This window comes from Meles meles, chromosome 1 (genome assembly GCF_922984935.1).
Source record: "Meles meles chromosome 1, mMelMel3.1 paternal haplotype, whole genome shotgun sequence".
Taxonomy (NCBI): domain Eukaryota; kingdom Metazoa; phylum Chordata; class Mammalia; order Carnivora; family Mustelidae; genus Meles; species Meles meles.
The window spans coordinates 166,794,929-166,815,637 of NC_060066.1; the positions used below are offsets into that span (position 1 = coordinate 166,794,929).

General features: G+C 39.4%; 1 protein-coding gene across 3 annotated transcripts in view; it reads right to left on the minus strand.

The window, feature by feature from the left end:
• Window positions 1-20,709, minus strand: part of NFIA (nuclear factor I A) — a 361,469-nt gene that overhangs the window by 168,041 nt on the left and 172,719 nt on the right. For all 3 annotated transcript variants that reach the window (XM_046007063.1, XM_046007071.1, XM_046007054.1), the window contains exon 3: window positions 5,281-5,346. In XM_046007063.1, the coding sequence (XP_045863019.1) occupies window positions 5,281-5,346 (66 nt within the window). The remainder of the gene's footprint in view (window positions 1-5,280; window positions 5,347-20,709) is intronic.

The window sequence follows — 20,709 nt, forward strand, 5'->3', positions numbered from 1 at the left end:
ATTAATATTGTAACACTGCAAAATACCCCCTATATATTTGAGGAGGTAGTGAAAAAATGTGAAAGGACAGGGCCTCCAAGGTGTTAAGAGCATACTATCAGACAAAACAGTGTTTATCCATAAGAGAAATAGAAATTTACAGTTCTCTTCTCTCACCCCCAAATTACAAAGTGGACCCCACACATAAAATCTTAAGCCAGCAAGTTAGTAGTTTTGAAAGTTATTTCATAAGTATTGAAATATTCAAAATACTCACAGAAATGGGTTAATGGATAACTAGGGAGATGTGATTGTGGTTGGAGTACATTCCTTGCTCATCTAGCAACGTTTAGCAACAATATCTAGCGTGGCAATACAAGATGGAAATGACACAAATGACGTTGGTGACTGGGAGAGCCACACTCAACCAATTCTCTAGGGTGATTTTCAAATTGGCAGGTAGAGCTGGAAATTTTCAAAATCTGGGGCAAGCATCATGATTAATGGCTTTCCACTGATTGCAAAGGCCCATCTGAGGGTTTACACCACCAACATATGGGCGACCACCAGACAAATGAGGAAGAACAAACATGATTACGCCTGAAGGAAATAATCCAAATACCAACCCTGCTTTCCTGTTATAAATATCACATTTTAAAAACCACAAAGAAGAGGTTATTAATAGTAATTGGTGCAGGTGATGAGACAGTACAGTAAATAGAGGGGGGAAAACATATGAACACAGCTTTTCTTTTTCTGGCAAGGGAATCCCATATTTTCTTCTTTTTTTCAGTGGAGGGTGTTTTCGCAGCGAGTCCCAGCAGGGAGTGCGCTTTGAGCGCCAAAGCCGGACGATGCCATTCCCTCAGACAGGGACTCGGTGTGGCCCTACAGATGCATGACTTGAATTTAGGAGGGTTATCACGTGAGCTATTCCCTCATGAATGACTGACCTGAAGCACCACAGAACACAAGCTTTAGGGGACTGTTCACCGGTCCCGTAAATACTGAGCAGTCATTTCAAATGTTCTGTCCCTATAAAAACTGTTAATAGCAGCCAAAGTACCTGTCGGGAATTCGTGAAGGTGACTTAAGTCGATGTTCTAAGTCGAAGCCCAACCAATAAGGCTCATCGCCTTCAGAGTCTCTTGCAAAGCCAGAGATGGGGTTTCGGCAAGAAGCAGAAGAACTAAAGGCATAATTCCCGTCAGAGCTGAGAACTCTGTAAGAATTTCATCCCCTAAGGTAAGCAAGCATAAGCTAACAGGATGGTACTTCATAGCTTCGTTCACACCTGCTCACGTGGGAGGGGCAGAGGTACCACCTGATCTACCGTGGTCATCAGCATAGCCTCTGGCTTCGGCTTCCTAGCACCATCAGTCCTATCTGCGCATGTGCGCCCACAAGTCCGTATGCGATTCTCCCCCACACCCAAGTTAGATCTTTTGCATCTCCGTTTTTCTTTTTCTTTCTTTCTTTCTTTCTTTTTTTTTTTAATTTTTGATATTTGTTTCTTTAAGAACCTTTTGGTCAATCAACAGTGAGCAGACACAAAATACTTGGGGATAATGAGAACATATTCATCTACTTATTAATTCTATTCATTAAGCAAATAAATACCAGGCACCTGCTGAGGTCAAGGCACAGAGCTATATGCTCTGCAAGATTGTTTTAAAAGGAACTGGTCATGAACCGGACCCTTAATCAGCTTATAGTTTTTAATAAGCCAGATTCTACATGGTTGGTGCCAAGGAAAGACTCAGCTAAAATTAAAGCCATCTAGGTGGGGCCTCTTCTTTCCAGAAGCACCTTCTCTGGGAGCACTCATTCTGAAGGTCCTGGCAACTCTGAATCACTGCTGTGGTAAGTCAACTAGGAGGTGAACAGACCGTGAGGAACAGTCCACACAATAAAATAGGTGTGGCACTGTGGGGGCTGTAGACAGATAAAGGAGACTCATATCTGACACTTCAGAACATAGTAGGTACCTACAAAAGGTCCCTCTCTAAAAAAAGTCTTGGTTTCTTTCTGACACTTTTCCCCTTCTGTTCCAAACCTCCCAGCTTTTGGCCTCTCCAATATGCATGCTCTTTACGGATAGGAGCTTTAACTAAGAGTAATAACGGCTACTTTTCTTTGAATCTTTACTAGGAACCAGACATGATGCTGTTTCATGTATGTATTCTCCCTTTTAATACGAAGTATGTTCTTTTAGTATTCCTATTTTACTGATAAGAAAACTGAGTTTGGAGCAGCAATTGATTCCAAGTCACCCAGCCATTATTTCATCTGAACTCAGGTCTGTCTGACTCTAGAGGCAGAGTTTTTAATCATTATATTATACCAATTTTGAGTTTCAGAGATTCTGATATTTTATCTCTGGGCTTCAAATAATTCCTTCAAAATTCCCATCTAATACTCTAATTGGACAAAGATTTGTTTCCTTTTACAGTTGAGTCTTAAGGGAGTACAAGAAAAGAAAGCAAAAATTCCACAGAAAAAAACAGACTAGCTGGACCGGGAAGAAACAGCTGCATCCACTTTAGGTAAAGTTACATGGCCTAGTTTATGGCTTTGGATGAAACGGCATGTTGCCATTTGTCTATTCATTCTCCATGGTTTACTAGGAAAATACCATTCGTTTCCCATTACCTTTCTCCTCAAGAGCCAGGATAAAAAGAATATGATTTCCCCTAGCATATATGCATAAAGAAGATGTAATACGTTCCCACTTTAATTGAAGACCAGAGTCTGTCACTTCTTCACCCACCAAGATTCCCAAAGTTGTTAGATGTTGGTTGCTCCATTGATGAGAGTTGCCTTTTTAAAAACAACAACAAAACAAACAAACAAAAACCTTTCGGGAACTCATCATCCATAACCTGGATAATGAAAAAGAAAAATCACTCTTGGAAGTTGTGGAAAGTTCTAGTTTATGGCTTTGGAAAGTTCTCCTCTAATGCACTAGAAAGTTCTCTAACGCACGTAAATACCTGGTCCTGAACTCTTCATTTCTCTTCCTTTAGGGATTCTGTGTCTTTAGAAAAGAGGTAAAATCATGTTTCTTCCAATCACTTCATTTGAGATTGACAAAAGGCAGGTAGAGGAAACTGAGTGGGCCGCCATTCCTCAGGCTAAACTCCAATCAGAGTCATCCAAGACTAAGTAGTCTCTACTTCTTTTTCTTTGAAATAAAGAGAAGTTTGAAACATAGAAACCTATTACTTTCTCCCCCAGATATTAATACTTTCTTTGAACTCACACAATCCTACCCACCCCATCTTTAGCCCCAAATAGTCTCGTGAATCCTTGAAGTCGCACCAAGTAATCTGGGGTTAAAAGTGAACTTGGCTAATAGCTCTGCCTTTGGCCAAGAAATCCAGACTCCATCCTGGTTGCTTTTTGGAATGGGAAATGCACAATATTGGTATTACAGGCAGCTCCAGAAAGGCATGCCAGGCCTCTCTCATGCTCTCGATTTATATTTGCATGTGAACAGCTTGTCGGCCATTTTATGAAGACAGATGAATCGCAGGCCTGCTAGAGGGACGGCCAGCCCTAAATACACGAACCACATACCCGTACAACCACGAAGTTTTAAAAATGAAATGAGAGTAAAATGAGTATCTCTAGACACAACTTCAGGCCGATTATAGAGAAGTATGATCGATAAACGAAACATTTAAGGTATCACCCATAAGGTGGAAATAAAGGATGAAACCAATGTATAAATATATCCCTTTAAAAATTCAACAAAGAATAAGATGGAGCTATCTAAGACACTAAAGACAAGACTTTGGCGGGGGTGGGGGTGGTGGGAATCTCTCTTTTCTTATGCTCGCTTTGAAGAGACACCTTTGATGAGGAAATACCATTAAAACAACAGAATAAGAAGAGGGATAGCCAGAGAGTCCATATTTAATGACAGAATCCAGCAATGAAATCAAGAATTTCCCAGGCTTGGGAAATGAAACAAAGTCTGTAGTGAGAGGGTATCTAATGTGGTAAACATCCTCCATCCCACAGCACCGACATAATTCAGTTTACCTTATCTATTTCAAAAGATCTCTATTTCAAGAGATCAAAACGGAAAAATGTATAGCACAACAAAGGAGCGACCAAAGGAATGAGGTCACTCTAAGTAGATGAAAAACCAATATGGGAAAGGATGATACAGACAAGAAAAATAATAAGTAATATTGAAGAGTAACCATTCTTTATAAGCTATATGAATATGTGCATCTTATTTAGCTCTTCAACAGGCAGGCTCTTATTATATATTATTACTGTACTATTTTAAAGATGAAGAATAACTTTATACCTTGAGAGATTAAATAACCTGATCAATGTTACAAAGGTAAGAAACAGCAGAGGCAGAATTTGAACGCAGGCCTGATGCCACAGCCTGAGCTTTTAACTGCGATGCCGTGTGCCCTTCACATGCCCCTGAAGGTCAAGCCTCCCCATTAGAGCCTTTAGTTCTATCACTGAGGAAGAGCACTTTGGAATTTTATGAGATGGTATCCGGGAAAGTACATAGTACAATGTTCAGTATATGATAGGGACTGCCAGTTCACTTTTCAGTTTTTACTGAAACTGATAGTTTTACTCCATCTTAAATTCCAACCTATAACAATCTATTCTGTACTTGGATCGCATACCACAGATCCAGTACTTCACCGGATACTCACAAGAGTATACATAAGAGTATATATAAATTTGTATATAAAGAGCGCTTTCTATGTTAATCAAGTTTCCGCAACTGAAAATTTATATAATTATACAAATTAGAAATTTAATACTGTCATGTAGCCTTACTATTTTATTTCAGACAATTTAAAGTGGAAAATCCTTCAAAGGCGGAGATCATTTTCTGAAAGCAATTAGGAAAGGGCTGAACTCTGAAAGGCCACGAAAGTATTCGTCAGTCGATGACCTTAAATCACCGGTGAAGAAGGTGGTGGGGCATTTGCCACCTTAGAAGGAACTAGAAATGAAACAGAGAGGCAGTGGCTCCTTGCTTGTGCTGTAGAAGATTCGGATCTGATAAATCCACCCTACCTCTCACAGCCATCAATGTTCCTGGAAACTAAGGTTCTCATGAGTACCCTGATGGTGTTTGGGAGAGGAATGGAGGAGGGCTCGGGGCTGCTAGAACGATCCAGAGACCACCTTAAGTCATCAAAGTTGTTCCTAACTATGAGCTGCCCATAGGGCAGACCCCAAAATCCTTGTACTTGGTTGGCTCCTGGCTACCGCTGGACTCTGAAAGCAGCAGCTCGAGTCGCCAACTAAACTTACCATTTTCTGGCTGGTCCTTAATGTCAGCATCACTTGGCTGGCTGGGACTTTCAGATTGACTTGAATCTGAAAAACATAAAAATACAGCCAAAAATTACAGGGTCTGTGAGGGAAAGTGGATCAGAGGTGCCAGACTTTCTCAAAAGGTTCAGCATGTAAACTAGGAACGAGAACACTATGGGAATGACAAGATGAATGAGGGGGGAAAGTGGGGGAGGGGGAAAGAGAAGAAAGAGGGAGAAAAGCAGCGGCGGCAGCAGCAGCCCTGTGCCTTTGGAGAGGAGGCTCCGTTCTGGGTACACCTCCACGGCGTCTGACTTACGCCAGATCATAACTTGAAACACTTCAGAAACCATTCTCTTACACAGAAACCATTTCCAAACTGCTCTTCTTCATTATTTATACACTAGAGTCTGATAAAGACTTCATCCTTCATTACACACATCTGAGGCTTGATTCAGAACATAATAAAGTGTCAAAACATATTTTGAAGCTGGTATATAAAAGCAACCCAAACAACAGTAACAAGTTCTGTTGATATTTAGCTCTGTACTACAGCAACACACTAAGCAGACTAACGCCACGAAATACGAGAGTCCTAATACTCTAGCGCGTTCACTTGAAATCACAGGATCACTCAAAGGCATCTTTCCGAAAGAGACGTGTTGCCTCCACTTTACAAGTATGATTTTCCTCTGGTGCTGATGCCTTTGGGAGCTCCTAAGAGGACTCGTTTGCAAAAACAGATTCTTGCACACCCTCGTTGAATTCCATTAATTTTTTACTTAAAAAAATATAAGCATTTCCGAACTTAAAAAAAAAAAAAGGCTAAACAGGACCATTTTTGGCAAAATAACATTTAATTTAAAAAATGAGATCAAATTACGTGAGAGCAAAAAAATCTCACAGAATTAGAAGTAAATATACTTAGACATTTTTTGGAGGGAGGAGACAAAAATCGGGCAACATATTTCAAGGGTAAATTTTTGGGCTGTGAAACATATTCTGAGACTTTAAACAGTATAGAACCTTATCTAAGCACAAACAGAAATATTTTTTTTAAGAATAACCTCTATATCTGTGTTAAGTCTGGCTAGTGACTTTACCTTGGCTTCACAGGGTGAGAATCGGCTGTCTAAAACTTGACCACGTTTCAGCAAGAAGTTCCGTGCAAGGTCAAAAGGTCATGACACTTCACTGTGATTAAACTGAAAATATGACTTCTATTTCTACAGAGTTATAGCATCATTGTTCTCTTTCTTGGAGATATTGCAAAAAGAAGTAGCACTCCTAGTGACCCTGGGTCGAGAAATGCTAATTTATTACTTTAGAAAGGCTCTCTGCAAAAAAAAAAAAAAAAAAGAAAGGCTCTCTGCTTTTAAGCAAATGAGGATTTTAATTATAGGGAAGTATTATAAGGAAAATGTCTATCTCTGAGTTTTCAGATGATCTTAACCTGGTGACTACAGCAGACATTCTATGCTGATCCCAAAGTACAAATAACAAAAGAGGTGAAAAGTGAATTTTTATTTAAGTCTGGTGATAGCTTTTATCATTTTGTAACAATCACCATAGTGAAAACACAAACAAAAGCATGATAGCTCAAAAATAACTTGAGAGAAATCCTTCAGAATGATCCCTGAAATCAAATACGGAGCCAGCACTGAAAAATTGGAAATGCAAATTTATATTGGTCCATATTTGAAATTTTAACTCCATAAATTAACATTACTTTTATAGCAAGCAATTAAAAAATATGGCATGACTACCTTCCCTTTTTCAAAAAGATCCTCTAATTTTGCCTTTAAAAATTATAAATTAAATAGTCTGAGAAGCATTTCAATATGTTTTAGGAGAACGGCATACTTTTATTATTTTTGTCCTAGCAAATTTTAAACTGTTGATATTTATAACTAAAATTTTTAAAATACTTAATTTTGTTTTAGGGAAAGTTAAAATTCTTCCTGATCGCATCCCAAAAAGGATACATAAAATTCTGCCAAACAGAACATTTATGTTGCAGTAATACCAGCAAACCTAACTGGTGGAAATATGAGAGCTTAGCCGATATTCTTCCTCTAGGTATAATATCTTCAGGATTAATCACTTCATGAACAAACAGAAAAACATTTTTCATCTCAATTAATCTAAATATGCAAAAGCCATTGCGCTTCTGATATTTATCCACTAACAGTAAGGCAAGAAGGATAATGATATTAAAACAATGTTCTTGATAATGTAAAAGTGGATTTCTTTGCTCTTTTGACTTTTCTTTTACACTTGCTTCACCACCTTACCTTCATGGAGGCATGAACAGCAACAGAAGATGGTCGTAGGTGTATCAAAGAAAGTTTAAAATTCCAAGCCACAGAAAGAGAAACAAGTAAACAGCAAATGACTGAGAGGCAAGAAAAGACTCAGAGTTGGCATGAAAGGGGCTACAGAGCTCTTCTGAAAGCTCAGATACACACACTGGGGGAGGCTTCTAGCCAAATTGAAAACGGAATTTAATTTCTCCAGTTTTATTCAAAAGCTGGAGACACTGCTAACCACTGAGGACAGCATACTAAACACACACTATCCTGGTTAGGGGTAGGCAGAGCCAAAGACCTACAAGAAAATTTAAATGATCTCAAAATTTCCGTAGTTGCTTTCAAACTCGGGCTGTTGAATGCCGTTTCGTTTTTGAACCAACAAGGAGCAGAACTACCCCGTCCCGGGCCTATGTTCTATGCTGAGGATTCATGGACACTTCCCCTGGCAATGCAAACGGTCACCCATGCTGTTAAGAATGGAGCCAACCAGATGACCAGAACTGCAAATTAATTTCTACCCATACATAATTGACATAAGTGAGTGATTGCTTTCTTAAGCATATACATGGACGAGATCGGGCGCGTTCAGGGTGGTATGGCCGTAGACCTTAAGCATATACATGGAAACACTATCATGAAGGTTACCAACTAACTTACTTTTCTCTTTGATACTTTGTATAGAAACCTAGGTTAACCTCATAGCTTACTTTTTTTTGACAATTATCACATGGTCAGTTGACTGTCACCACCTGCAAGAATTAGATGCCCCAGAAAACAGACCCAACTGCATGGAATCAGATGCCATATCTCATAGCTTCTATCTAATATCTGGCATGACTTCTCTGGTTCCTGGTTGAAAGCCAGAAGATCTGTATATCACAATGAAGAGAATATTACTTAAAATGTGTTTAAATGATGGAGTTGGAAATGCTATTGTGAGGAAGTACATTAGGGTCATCAATTTTTTTTCCCCCATCTAGGGACTTGCTTTTGTTTAAGGAATCTCAGACTTCAATGTAACCTTGAAAAGCAATGTTTCTTTTGGCTTCTAAAAAATTTATGAGCAGAAATTTAAACCTAAAATAGACAGGGTTTGCATATAGGAGGCTGGGTTGAGACCTCTTAATTGAACTGGCAGCCATCTATCTATGCATTTTTATGGCGCCTACAGATATATTGCTGGAGTACTCAGACAAAGATATTTCACTATCAATACAATCACTGGGGAAAGGAATAAAATAAATCCTAATGTCTACATCTCAGTCTCCGCTTCCATAAGCTTGTGCAATGCAGGAACAGAAGCCCTGTGCTGGATTTGCTACTTATGCACACATTCAGTTGCCCCAACCTCAGTTCTGCTCCCCCCAAGCATGGACTTCTGGAGAACACTCCCTCTGGGAAGGGGAAGAATGACAAAAACACGTCAATAGGGTACAACCAAGCAGGCAAAAAACCCAGACATCACTTTCATGGAGTTTATGTTCTTTAGACATGAAGCAAAGATGGAATGTTGCTAAATCTTCCTTGTGCTCAACTTTCTCCTCTCTGGTCCCTTCATTGTACATCCATCTCTTATAGTGTGATTTATACTATGTTATACTCAGGGGATCTTAAATGATGTCCTATGAGAATCTGAATTCTATAAAAAGAGTTCCTTTCTCACTCTTTTCTTGTTCCCAGTACCTTCCAGGGGTGCCTGGCCTGGCCAAGGATTCATTAAGTGCTGAACTCAAGACATGAATTTTCAATACAAGTAACTTGTTGTTCAGTTTTCTAACACTGGGCCACTGACAGCGACTAGAAAACATACTAAAGTCATACCTAAAGGGGACTGAGACTCAAAAGCTGAGGAAGGAGGGCAAATAAAAGGCCTCTATTTCTGCTTGACGTTCCCCTTCGTGGGGCCTGGCAAAGGAGAGACAGGTTCGTTGGCTGGGAAATCTTGCTCAGTGGTTAGCAGTTGCAGACAACCACCTTTCATGATGCCCTGGCCGGCACACACCACAAGAGGCTTCTCGGAGGAATAAGAGCTGAGGACAGTGTCTGACCCAGAGAAGGCGCCCCAGAAATGTGTACAGTCTACAATGATGGATGGCGGAGGACCTTTCCACACATCAAAAAATACGAAGCTTAAAGAAATCTGCCATATTCTGACACCTGAGGAGTGCCTCAAAATCCCAACAGCTGCTGTGGCGAAAAATTGATAAAGAAGAACAGACATGACGTGGTGAAGAATTCTTCCCACCCTGACACAAATCAGTGTAATTCCTATTTGGTTATCATGATATCAACAAAAGTCTATGGACCATAAAGGGACAAATTCTGGTTCCACCAGAAAAATAATTCCACTTAAGTTCCAACCTCCCTCCCTGCATTATGATTTGGCTAAAAATGAAGATTCAAAAGCCTCTGTTAAACTTCCGTGTCCAGTTCTAAGTCTCCCCAGTGGAAAGGTAGATAGACGCATCCAGGAACGTAAATGAGTTAGTCAGCTGAAAGAAAAAAAAGTGAAAATTCCACCTAAAAAGAGTTTCCAGTTGTTTGTAGTGTGAAAAGAAAAGGCAAAGACAGGAATGAATACTCTGGTGCAAAGAAATGAAGAGTTAGGAGCACTTCTGGAAGAAAAGAAAATAAGGACCAGGGGTAATTATACTCTGAGTATAATTAACAGTTACACTCCACAATTGTAGTCCTTAAGGATACTCAAAATTCAGGTAAGTTTTGTTTCTCATGGTTCAGGAAGACAGAGTTCTTTGCAAATGAGGCCAAAACACACCAAGATTCATTTTTTCTACATTCAGGAAGTTATGATGGAAAAACAGTTCTCCCTGTGATTGCTAGTGTAAGGTTTAGAGTTACTCTACCGGGACCCTCCAGTATCACAGCATGTTATGATAGTCAAGAAATCTGGAAGGGCAAACGGTTATGATAGTCACATTTGTTTATTAGTCATTAGAGCTTAGTTACAAAAGAAATATTCTAAGACTTTAAATATTTAAGGCTATTATCTATTTTTCCCCAGTATCCCCATGACCTTAAAGACTGAGGTGTGAGGAAATTATCTGAAATACCTTTGTCTGATTAAGGCAGAATGTCGTGTCTAGGTGCACTTATGTATATAGTTTTGTAGCTTGCATGTGAACACTCATGAATACCATACCATCAGCTAACCCTAACATTATCCATCATGGTCTGGTGAAGAACAAACAGATTTATAATACCTTCATTCAGTCTGGGGCCACTAAATATATTCACTTATTATTAGCTTTTCAGAGAATAGATAAAATCCTTTAAGCTCAGTGAATAACCAAACCAATATTTAATGTCAATTAATGTGCACAGTTGGGACCCACTTAATAAAAAATTAACATGCAATAACCTAGTTTTTAACACAGATAAATCATGAGGTGACTCCCACCAACCAAGTTTTCTTAGCTTCCAAAATGGAAACACTCCACAGGCCTTTAAATGGGAAGTCTTATCTTGATTGGCTATAAAATACAGACTTTGATCTCCATAACTTTCCCAGTAAGCTAGAAGGGAGTGTTTGTATGGATAAGTGTGTGCGTGAGATAACCGCAGTCACGAAGTCCTTCACCAGAAGGGAGATGGGGAGATATAGCAGAGGAAAAGCCCTTGTTCCAAAAGAATGAGGCTAGCGTGCACACGAGGGTCTTCCTCCCCTCTAATCCAGACTCGGAGGGAGGAGGAAGGCTGTGTTCATGCAGCATTGACTTGGAAGGACTCCACCATACCACCCCGGGGGCTGCCAGCTGCTTGGAGATCTACCTATTAGCCATTCCCCTGGACTGCATTTTCAGGGCATACTTAGAAGAGTGTTACATAATCTAGGTTACTACCATTTTTTTTTTCTTAAAAAAAATTTTTTTTAAATGTCTTCCTGAAGAAGAATTTGTGAAATATTAAATTTGCAGGAATTAGAGTTTTTGGCATTAGTGCTGGTATTCAGAGCCCATCTGTTTAGTCGGGACTGTGTATGATGATGAGACCGTTTAGGTTGAAGAGTGAGTCAACTGTCTTATCACCTACTCATAAATGTGTTATTTTTCTATGTGCACAAGGAGGTTGTGGAATGATATAGTTTTAACACGTTGAGAAAAAAATAAAATGGCGTAACTATTGTGTTATGACAGTGAGGGGGAATCATTTCTAAGCTTTAAAAATGACAGATTCAGTCACTCTGAAAGTAACGGCGAAATGACTCAGTCTTAAGCCTTCAATCTTTTAACGAGGCTGATTTCAAGTAATGATCAGCTTTTTCAGTGAAGTTCTACATGAAGTCAAGGGCAAGAATGTGGAGATTATAAAAGATCTGCAAGCACGATACTAAATTTGTAATTTCTTACATCTTCTTTGACAAGGGTCTGTGACTAAAATAAACCATAGTATTCAGGTAATCATTTTGAGTTTTGTTTTTCCCACAACAAGAAATATGATGGTAACCTGTTGATCAATTCAGAACTCCAAAGTTACTGAGTCAACCAGGTCACCTACCCACTCATGTATAAACAAAGATGTGCTTTAAAAGTGATTACATTCCCTTTTTAGTCACTTTTTTCACACAAAAATAATTAATTAGAACAGTAAGTTGTTAGAGTTCTTAAACAGAAGAATATATACTTGAAGATTACTCAAATAATCATCTACACAACTTAAAATAGAAAACTTCTCTGTATACTTTCATGTTATAAAAACAAATGTGTCAAATGAAAATGATGCACAGCTGAGTTATAGCCTATCTATATGCATTATTTTCTTGTATCTGAATATCTATAAATGTATTACAATAACAAAGTGACCCCTGTTACGGGGGACATGTAAGCTCAGGATATACACTAAATATTAGCTTTTCTTGCATTCATATTTTACTACTGAAAGGAGTATGAAATGACCAAAAAAAAAAAAAGTGTGAAAAAAATCTCAACTATGTAACTGCTCTGGAGCTGTTTCCTCATCTGTAAAATGGGGACAGTAATCATCATGTTACCTAACTTAACAGGACTGTTGTAGAGATCAACTAAAATAATACAAGAAAACCTGGTTTTAAAACTATAAGGTCCCCCCCAAAAAAGAAATGTACATTTACCACAGCAATATAAATCTTTTCATCCAAATGCGTTTTTTTGTTTCTTTTTAAAAATCAGACCCAACCACATATGATGTGATTCTGGTATAAAACATCAGTATCATGGACCTGATTTAAAAGGAAAGGTTCTTAATTCCCATATACTGGGAAAGAGATTATCTCTGATAATGGAAATGTAAATCTCAGCTTGCCGTTGTTTATTCCAGACAGACATTTGTGTGTTAAGTCTGTTTATCAGGCAACACTTTGTCTAAGCCAGGAAGTAGTCAGTCTTTGTAACAAGATGTATGCAAATGAATTTCCCATGAGTCTCTGCAGCAAATTGTAGCAGGGGAAAAAAAAATTCCTTTTTACTTTACCAGCAAGAAGCTACCTCAAAAGTAGACTAGAGACAGAACTATGAGCTAGACTATGCTGATTAGTTTAAATGAGTCCTAAACATGTGCTCACAGTCTGTTGCTCTTTATTCTAAGCAGACTTGGTGCATTACATCTGTTTATCAGACAACACTCTGTCTGGGTATTCAGGCTTTGTAACCTGTGTGAAAATGAACGGTGACCATAATCCCATGAAATAACCTGTCTGAGGCAAACTCCAAACCTCCTGTTGCTTTAAGAATCCCCACCAACAGTGTTTCCATGAAACCTTTGAAACTTAAAAAAAAAAAAAAAAAAAATCATAGAGCTCTAACTTTTTGCCCACCTTCTATCTTAAATAACTTTTCTACATTCATTGGTTCTCCTAAGGGCATGACAGACTCAAGGCAGAATGGTGAATTTTTTCATTTTATCATGCTAACTGGACTGATAAATTTAAAAAACTGCTAAATATGCCCTACCTAACCATCAAAAACAGATTTTTTTAAAAAAGAAAATACTTTTCTATCATAATAAAAAAGTAGTCTTTAATCCTATTATTATTTATCCTTATCCTGGGATTTTTTTTTTTTAATCCTACTATAACCAACTCTTTAAAAAAAATTCTGTACAGGAAGAATGGAACAGTGTTCTTTCTTTTCTTCTCATTTTTCTTGTTGGTTTTCTACAGGGTTTGAAGGATCTTACGAGAGGAATCGAATTGGTTTAAGCTTGTCTTCCTAGACAAAATAAACACTTTAGGACTCTACTTGTTTGTATTCTCCTCAGCGGTGCTGTATGCATCAGCAGCTAAAAACAAAGAAACTTTTTAGCTGCTCAGACAAAATGCAGAAGCTTCCCAAACAAGGAGGCAAGGGAGGGGGTGGGCTGGAGAGGAGGGTGTGGGTGGAGAAGTGTGCGGAAAGTCTGACAGTCCATTCAATATAGGGATGATGGCTATAATGCATCCAGGGTCCCCTTGCTAATTAAATATGCACTGGCACAGTTTTGATCGATGCAGGCCATGGATCAGGTGACACACCTGCAAAATCTTGAGTTCAGAGCTCCCAGGAAAAGGGAAAATACAGTCTTGTCTCCTTATCTTTGTTTTCAAAGGCTCTCAATTTCTGTGCTTAGATATCTAATTTAATTCTCTCACCCCTCAGCAAACTGGATTAGGGAAGTCAATACTGCCTTTGTGCATCGACAGGAAAACACAGCTTTCCTTTTATTCAATTTAGCTATGACCTTTAGACAAAGATAATGACAACTGTCTAAAAGTAAGGTTAAAGCCTCAAGAAGACCCCCAGAGCTCGGGCTCCCATGGAATTTGGGATGACAAGGTGGTGGGGTGTGCCGTGACTGCTTCCCGCTTGAAAAGGCAAAAAGGAGGAAAGGGGACTCAGAGGGGAGGCCAGGGACGAGGGGCACGGAGAAAACACAAGTGGAAGAGATTTGAATCCACTGACTATACAACCAAACTCTCAAAAATCAAATGACTGGACCCGTGTCACATCCATAACCAGAAAATAATTCTGGGAAAGAACCGGAGTGAGAATGGCGTAGTAACAATTTGCCTAAGAAATGGAGACACCTCATGAGAAGGTTAAAGAGTCTGTGGCTGGGTAAATCAGGATATTGGCGGGGAGGGGGGGGGGGTGTTTCTTTTTGGTCTTTATCCTGAAGCATTTGAGAAAACAGGGCCATCCATCAGTGTGTTATGAATTGCACCCCTGGTGAGGACTAGAACTGATATTTTGGACAAGTCTGGGTTTCTGCAGGGTTAGCAGTGTTCACACCACTACTCCTAACTGAAGGGGAAAACGACAGCGGAACATCTCCCCAAAACAGTTAACTGCTTCCTTTTTAGTTCCTTGACCTTGGGCCTACTCATTCCATTCATGAAGTCACTGCATTCATTAATGCACCTACTGTGTCCCTCTGGCCCTGTGTACCTAGAGACACAAAAGTTTAAAAGGTAAGGTCTCTGTTCTCAGGGAGCTCTCCGTCTATGCGGCTAATAACAACATGATCAAGATTCTGGGGCATCTCCTCTTGATTGAGTCCTATCTCCTGGTGAAATCAAAGTACAGCAGCACGTTATTATACACACACCTAATTGCTTTTACTCTCTGTTAGCATGAATCAGTGCCACTAAATGTGGCCTCGTAACAAAATTTACAGGAGCTGGGATGCTAACTGTTGGCGGCAATGGCGGGGAGCCGCGTTTCTAGGGAGCTGTGGGAGGCTGAGACAGAGTCCTTTTAAGAGAAATGGGGCACTGTTATTGTATAATTGGCATTGTTGGGAAAGGGGAAAAATACCAAAATAGCTTTTTTGAATCAGATTTTCCCCACAGAAACAATTTCACATATAGTGCTGAACGGTATTGCTAATCAGGCCTGGTGTCCTCCTCCCTGTGAACAGAAAGGACAGTTCTAACAGAAGCAGCTGAGGTACAAGCCAAGGAGGCAAAGGTATTATTAGCAAGTCTGGGTCTGAGACCTCGCTTGGCCATTGGGCAAGGCCCGTTGCTTCTCCTCATCTTCTAAACGCCTGAGTTTTGAGATTATGAGGACTGAGTGGCGTGATTTTAAATGCCTTGTAAATTATAAGAGCAATAATTCTCTAACAGCCCACTGCACAGAAGCAGGTTTTCGAAAGTATATAAACTGGGGAAAGAATTGCACTGACTACCTCCTTTTATTTCCTGCCTCATTATTTTTATTGCCAGACAGCACAGTATCTGGAACATATAGGTACTAATAGATGTTTGTTGAAATGGAATGGAAAACAAAAAGTGAAAAAATAGCTCTCTTAGGGTCATGAAATACAACAGGGCCCATCTTGGGAGAGGTTAACAGATATTTTGGGTGGATTCTCTGGCTTTGGGGAGACTGGAAGACAGGATAGTGGTCTACTCCATAGGGTAAGGGAAGACCCTACAGAGGTCAGAAGGCCTGTTTTCTGGACCAGAATGAGGGGCATGTTAGCTTGTAAAGATAAAAGGAGGTAGCTTGTAAAGATTCTTTGCAGCCCTAGAATTCTAATTTGAAATAGATTATGGGCAATTCAGTGGTTGGTCTTTTGGCTGCATTCAAGCCCGGGACCCTATCCCATCAAAAGGGGCTGGATGATATTTTCTTACTTACTGCCAATTATAAGTGCAATTAGTAAAACATGAGTGCAATAATCATTATAAGTCGAAGACTGTCTCTTCTTTATTTTATAAATGACCGCAAATAGCCCACTAAGAGTCACAAATGTTTCTCTTTGGTGACTTGGCCAACCCTTACCACTGAAGGCTACAAGCAATGTTTTATCTTTAGACCTTGATCCACATGTCATCCAGAGCATTAGAAAACATCGTGTTTTAGGAGCTACTGACTAAGGTATCCTTAAAGAATTTAGTCTAGGTCCAAAGTCCTAGGATTTAAAACAATACTTCACACACACACACACACACACACATATATATACATACACATACACACATATTATAGATACATGATAGCTATATAATATATATATTATATACAGGATTTATATATACATATATAGAGACTTTTTTTTTTTTAAAGCTTCTACTCTTACATTTAAAATAGATTCTATTTATTTATTTGAGAGAGGAGAGAGAGAAAGCACAAGCACATGAGCCAGGGGGAGGGGCAGAGGGAGAGGCAGAAGTAGGCTCCCTGAGGGACAGGGGACTCCATCCCAGGACTCTCAGATCTGACCTCAGCTGAATGCAGATACTTAAGTGACTGAGCCACCCAGGTGCCCCTTTAAATCCTTACACACTGACAATAACTCTTCCCTAATAACTTGGTTTCTGAACCTATAACAAACTTGCATGAATATGGGAAGTTATCATTTGCCCAACCAAAAAATGATTCTCAGACTTCCCATAGGATCATCATAAAGCTCAAGTGATACCTGATTCTCTACCAATTCACTCAAGCCTTTTGCAAGTAGAAATAATCATGTATGTTTTGCTTCTATATCTTTATGATAGATAAAATGATTTAAATGTACTGAATCATTTCACTTTCAGGAATTTCCATTTGGATCCTATCATGGCTTTCTCCTTGACATATGCAGTGCTAAGTTATTTAAAATTAATTGCAGTACAATATTTTAAAATTTCTTCACATGGTGCTAATCTCAAGTGCTTTGGATGTTTGAACTACACTTGGAAGCCATCAGGTTCTGTGTATCTCTCATGGAGCAGTCGAACATGCTAAAAAGATTAGTCAGTGAACTTTAATCTATAACCAAAACTATACTGAATTATAAAATTTCAAAAATGTGTGAGTTGATACAAATGAGAAAACTACATAACAAGAAATAAAACAAACCTAGATAATTAAAACACATGAATTGACTCATACGGCTTTGAAAGCCAGAAAAGCTTTCAGAAATCCACCTGAGTGTGGGGTCCTGCTACTTGAACACAATTAGGGACAAGTTGGGCTCACGTACTCATTTAAAGTTCATTTATCTGCATTTCTGTTTTCATTTTAGGACACAGTCTACATTCTTTTCTGTGGTGACATTGGGGTAGGAGATATGTATTTCCCACTTTAGGAACTCAGTGTGGATGAATAATTTGCTTAGTAATGTTCCTACAATTCAACTGTCTTCCATACAATGCCTAGTGGTAGTTTGGGTCAGAGTAGCCAAACGAATTCTCTTCAGGGGGTGTTTTTATTCACTTATTTATTTTTTAAAGATTTTAGTTATTCATTTGCGATAGTGCTAGCAAGCAGGGGTCGGGGGTTGGGGGGGCAGACAGAAAGAGACAGAGCGTTAGACTCCCTCCTGAGCTCAGAGCCGCATGAAGATGACAACATGGGGCTTGATCCCAGGTCCCCGGGATCACAACTGGGATCACAATCTGAGCCAAATGCAAACACTTAACTGACTGGGCCACACTGGTGTCTCCAGGACGTGCTTTTAAAATAAGAGTTTCTTGTCACCTGGATTTATTTTGATTAAAAAAATCATGTGTTCTAAGAAGTCGAATATAAGGTACTCTTTCAACAGTTACTTCTCATCAAAAATTCTAAGTGGATGATTCGATCTTTACTCTGATCCTTTTTAAGGCTCCTTTAAAAAAAAAATCATTGGGGGACACCTGGGTGGCTCAGTTGGTTAAGCGGCTGCCTTCAGCTCAGGTCATGATCCCAGCGTCCTGGGATCGAGTCCCACATCGGGCTCTGTGCTCGGCGGGGAGCCTGCTTCTCTCTCTGTCTCTGCCTGCCACTCTGTCTGCCTGTGCTCACTCTCACTCTAATAAAAAAAAAAAAAAAAACTCTTAAAAAAAATCATTGGTACTCTATGCAATGGCTCGTAATTAGTCATTCTTAGGAAGAAGCTTGATTATTTCAGTCCATCAAACTTTTACTGATCACCTACTGTGTGCAAAAGCACTGTGAGTTTTTTTATTCAGCCAAGGTAACTCATAATGTTGACTAAGAATTCCACTCATTCAACTCTATGCCATTTAGAAAAGTGTACATTGCTTGTTTTTTAGAAGTAGCTACTTTCCCCATCTCCACTGGTGGTAGTAACACAGAGTTAGAACCCCTTCCAAAGTTTATCAGGGCAGGATGGGAGGACGTGAATGTTTCTATAAATAAGAAAGGGCTTATCTGTCTGTTTTACAGTCAACAAAAATGACAAATCCCTGGGATGCGTGATTTTTCCAATTTTTTGTTCATGGTGGGAAGCCTATAGGGAGGTGCAGGGACCAGTGAATACAACAAAAACCAGCAGTGCTCCCTGCCAATCATGCCCCCAATTTCACACATCCTCACCTCTCCTCCCTACCTCAGCTGGGCTTCATGGGGCACCATTTCAACCTCTGCAGCATTCCCACAGCCAAGGCCCTAACCTATAGTTCTAAGTGGCTTCAATATCACCGCCACCTTTTCAGATTTACAATCTTACAATAAGCCAAGAAGCAACAGTGGCTAGACCATTTTTGGTTGGAATCTATGACTGTCCTTTCCCAACTCTGTCTTGTTGTAATTTTTGGTTACCAAAAGAAAAACACAATGAGTGGGGAAAACAAAGAAAAAGAAAAACAATAGAAAAAAAAAAAGGAAAAAAAAAAAAGCAGTAACAAAAGTGGTATCATTTGAACCAGGGTCAGAAATAGCAGTTCTTCCAGTGGGATAGGAAATTTTAGTTGGAACAGACAGAGGGAGAGTTACAAGTAAAAAATCAGTTTATTTAGTGGTAAAAGGTAAAATAAGTCCCTGCAGAGCATCTCTGAATTGCCAGGTTAGTCCTGGGGAATGGATGGAACGGTCTCGGCATCCCCTTAACATGGGGACGATGTTTTTCTTTCTTTTCCTTGGATGCTGGCTATCACCTCCACAAACGGCACATCATTTCATAAGACTTTCCCCTTTTGTAACTTGGGGACGATTCTTTCTTGTTAACATTTCACCCAAATGATTTCAACAATATCACGGGGTTGGTTTCCATTTTCCACTTTTACTTTCTACTTTAACAACTAACCTAATGATGTAATGATTTCCTTTTCCCCTCTAAATGGAAATCCTGCAGAAAGGGAAAAAATGTCTGGAGTCTTAGTCAACAAAGCTGTGAGTCTTTACCATACAAAACTGCCTCGTGTCTACCCCCACCCCCAACCCTGCCCCTTGCAGCCTCGGATTCTCCCAACTGGCCTGAAAAATCAGAGAGCATTTTGTTTTAATACCTGCTATTGTGGTATTGCACGGACATGCCTTGACTTCACAGGGGAGGACTTTACACAAACATATTTGGAAGGAATTGCATTTGAGAAACAGGCCAAAAGAAAATTCTACATTAATGGAGAGTAACATCGCACCAGTAGTAGATAGGGAAATGAATTATTCAAAACGATACAAACACTGATGTCATAATGAATAGAGGCAGGCTCTCAGGAACCTTCCCGAGAAAGGCTGGTATTTACACAGTAATGGGAAGCAAAACACAACAAAATAAAAAAGATTTCCACATAAAGAAAATTTTATACATTGCTTTTCATAACCCCATCAAAACTCATTCTGTGGCACTCTCCAGGTGCACACTCTTGATTTCCGGGAGGGGAGAAAGTACAGAACAACAAGACGCCTGGAGAAGAAATTCATGCGGAACATCCAACGTTACTCAACATTTTCAAGTAACCATGATATGTCACACAGGCCACATGATGCAAGTACATTTAAATATAAGTTTCTGTATCTGTGGAAAAATAAAAAAGATCAGAAGTCTGAATCTGGAAAAAGCAAAATCTCTTGCAGGTTTAGAAAGCATATACAAAACCTGGCAAAGGAAAACACTGTTCACTGCCACCATCTGCTTTCTGGCACACTGAGGAAACTTTTACTAACAGCAACATTTTCTTACATTAGAAAATCCACTAATTAGTTTTGTTGTAATAAGAGAAATAACCTTTGCATGGAAGGCAGATCACCAGCCTGGTGGGGTTTTTTTTTTTCCTTTTTTTTTTTTTTTTTTTTTGTCGTTGGCTGCCCCTTCCAGTACAGCCTGGCCTGTAACATTTCCACGTGCCACTCACCTCTGAGTCCTCTACTGGAGTACTTTATTAGTCCCTGTTTGGTCTAAAGAGAGTATTCACAATGAGAGATCAAAA